Source organism: Hipposideros armiger, unplaced genomic scaffold (genome assembly GCF_001890085.2).
Source record: "Hipposideros armiger isolate ML-2016 unplaced genomic scaffold, ASM189008v1 scaffold_997, whole genome shotgun sequence".
Lineage (NCBI taxonomy): Eukaryota > Metazoa > Chordata > Mammalia > Chiroptera > Hipposideridae > Hipposideros > Hipposideros armiger.
In genome coordinates this window covers 333158-334572 of record NW_017732347.1, presented here as the reverse complement: position 1 = coordinate 334572, position 1415 = coordinate 333158, and the positions used below count along the sequence as shown (strand labels likewise).

Sequence of the window (1415 nt, the reverse complement as noted above, 5' to 3'; positions counted from 1 at the left end):
TGCTGCTATAATTAGCTAGTCTTGGATCGCATCCCTACAGGCAGAGGTCAGGTTAACTATTGTCGTTGACAGCCTATCCGAACTGCACATAATGACACAAAGTGGTTCCCCCAAAAGAAAGAAATACTGGGCTGACAAAAACCACACCTGCCCAGAACATCATGGAAATTTGGAATGAGAGGGCTAAGAGACCCCAAATGGTCCCCAGAAGCACTTGGTCCAGGTGGCAGCATGAGCAATTGGCCATGACTGTGTTTCTCTGCATTCTATGGATGGAGTGCATTGGAATTCCAGAAAAGTATGCGCAACTCCATATCTACTATTTGCAGCACTGTCTATGCTGCCAGAATAAAATTTGTTATTGCTGCCAAATGATGTTTTTTCTCCAGCCTCTGGGGAGCTATAAACCTGCAGAATTAATCAGGATTTTCATTTTGGTAAATGTTATGAGAATTGCTCTTCCGAGGAAAGCCAACAAATTCCTTCAGAGATTACGGCAATTATTGCTTTCCCAATGCCAGGGCTGACTTCCCTATGGCCTTCTTTATCTCACAGTGCCTCCCACACTGGCCCAGTCCCAAGCTCAGGAATAAGCTGAAGCTGGCAGCATATTACAATCACCTGGGAAGATGTTTGAAAATAGGTCCAAGCCCCACTCAAGATGGACAGATGGAGATTCTCAGAGGCTGGGCTCAGAGCTCTGTATTTTTGAAAAGTGCCGTAGATCGCTGTCCTGTGCAGTCAGAACCACTGCCCTGCTCAGCTGTATGCACTGAAGACCCTGGTGTGTTGGTCCCATTCCCATCCTGTCCTGGCCAGCCCTGTTCCAGCCCAGGGTTGTAGATTAAGTCCTCTCCCCACCAATGGAACCATCTGGAATGAGTCTTGCTGTCTTTGGCTTGGCAAAAGAGTGCCCCAAACTGAAGTCTTCCTCCCCATCTGACTCTCCAGGTCCATGTTCTGGACTTTTCCTTTTCCCCTAGTTTGTATTTTTTGCACTTCGGTTTCTCCTGCTGGGGTCTGAAGCTCTGCGCTGTTCCCCAGCCCACTTGGCCATGGCCCAGATACCCTGCCCGATTGTCAGCCCTGCTCATAGGCCTGGACACTGTCCCCTTAGCTGCCAGCTAGCTTCTTAGTCCAACCTATTTTCTTGGAACTTCTCTATTTGGGCTCTCAGTCCCACCTCTCCTTGAAAGTGTACCCGTAAAGGGTAACCAGTGACTCCTACAGTGCCTAAACCAGCAATCCATTTTCATTTCTCATCTGATGACCGGTCAGCAGCATATGGCACAGCTGACCTTCCCTCCATCTTGAAATACCTTCCTCACTCTACCTCTAGGACACTGCTCACTCTTCTCCGCTTACTCCCTGCAGTTTATTCTTGTCTCCTGATTTTCCTGACTAATAAATGGTGG

At 48.2% G+C, this 1415-nt stretch overlaps 1 protein-coding gene across 1 annotated transcript in view; it reads left to right on the top strand.

Moving 5' to 3' along the window:
• KLHL38 (kelch like family member 38) overlaps positions 1-1207 on the top strand; it is a 10058-nt gene extending 8851 nt beyond the window's left edge. Inside the window, exon 3 of the mRNA XM_019631386.1 lies at positions 1178-1207. Coding sequence (XP_019486931.1) covers positions 1178-1207 — 30 coding nt within the window. The remainder of the gene's footprint in view (positions 1-1177) is intronic.
• Positions 1208-1415: the final 208 nt, after the last annotated feature.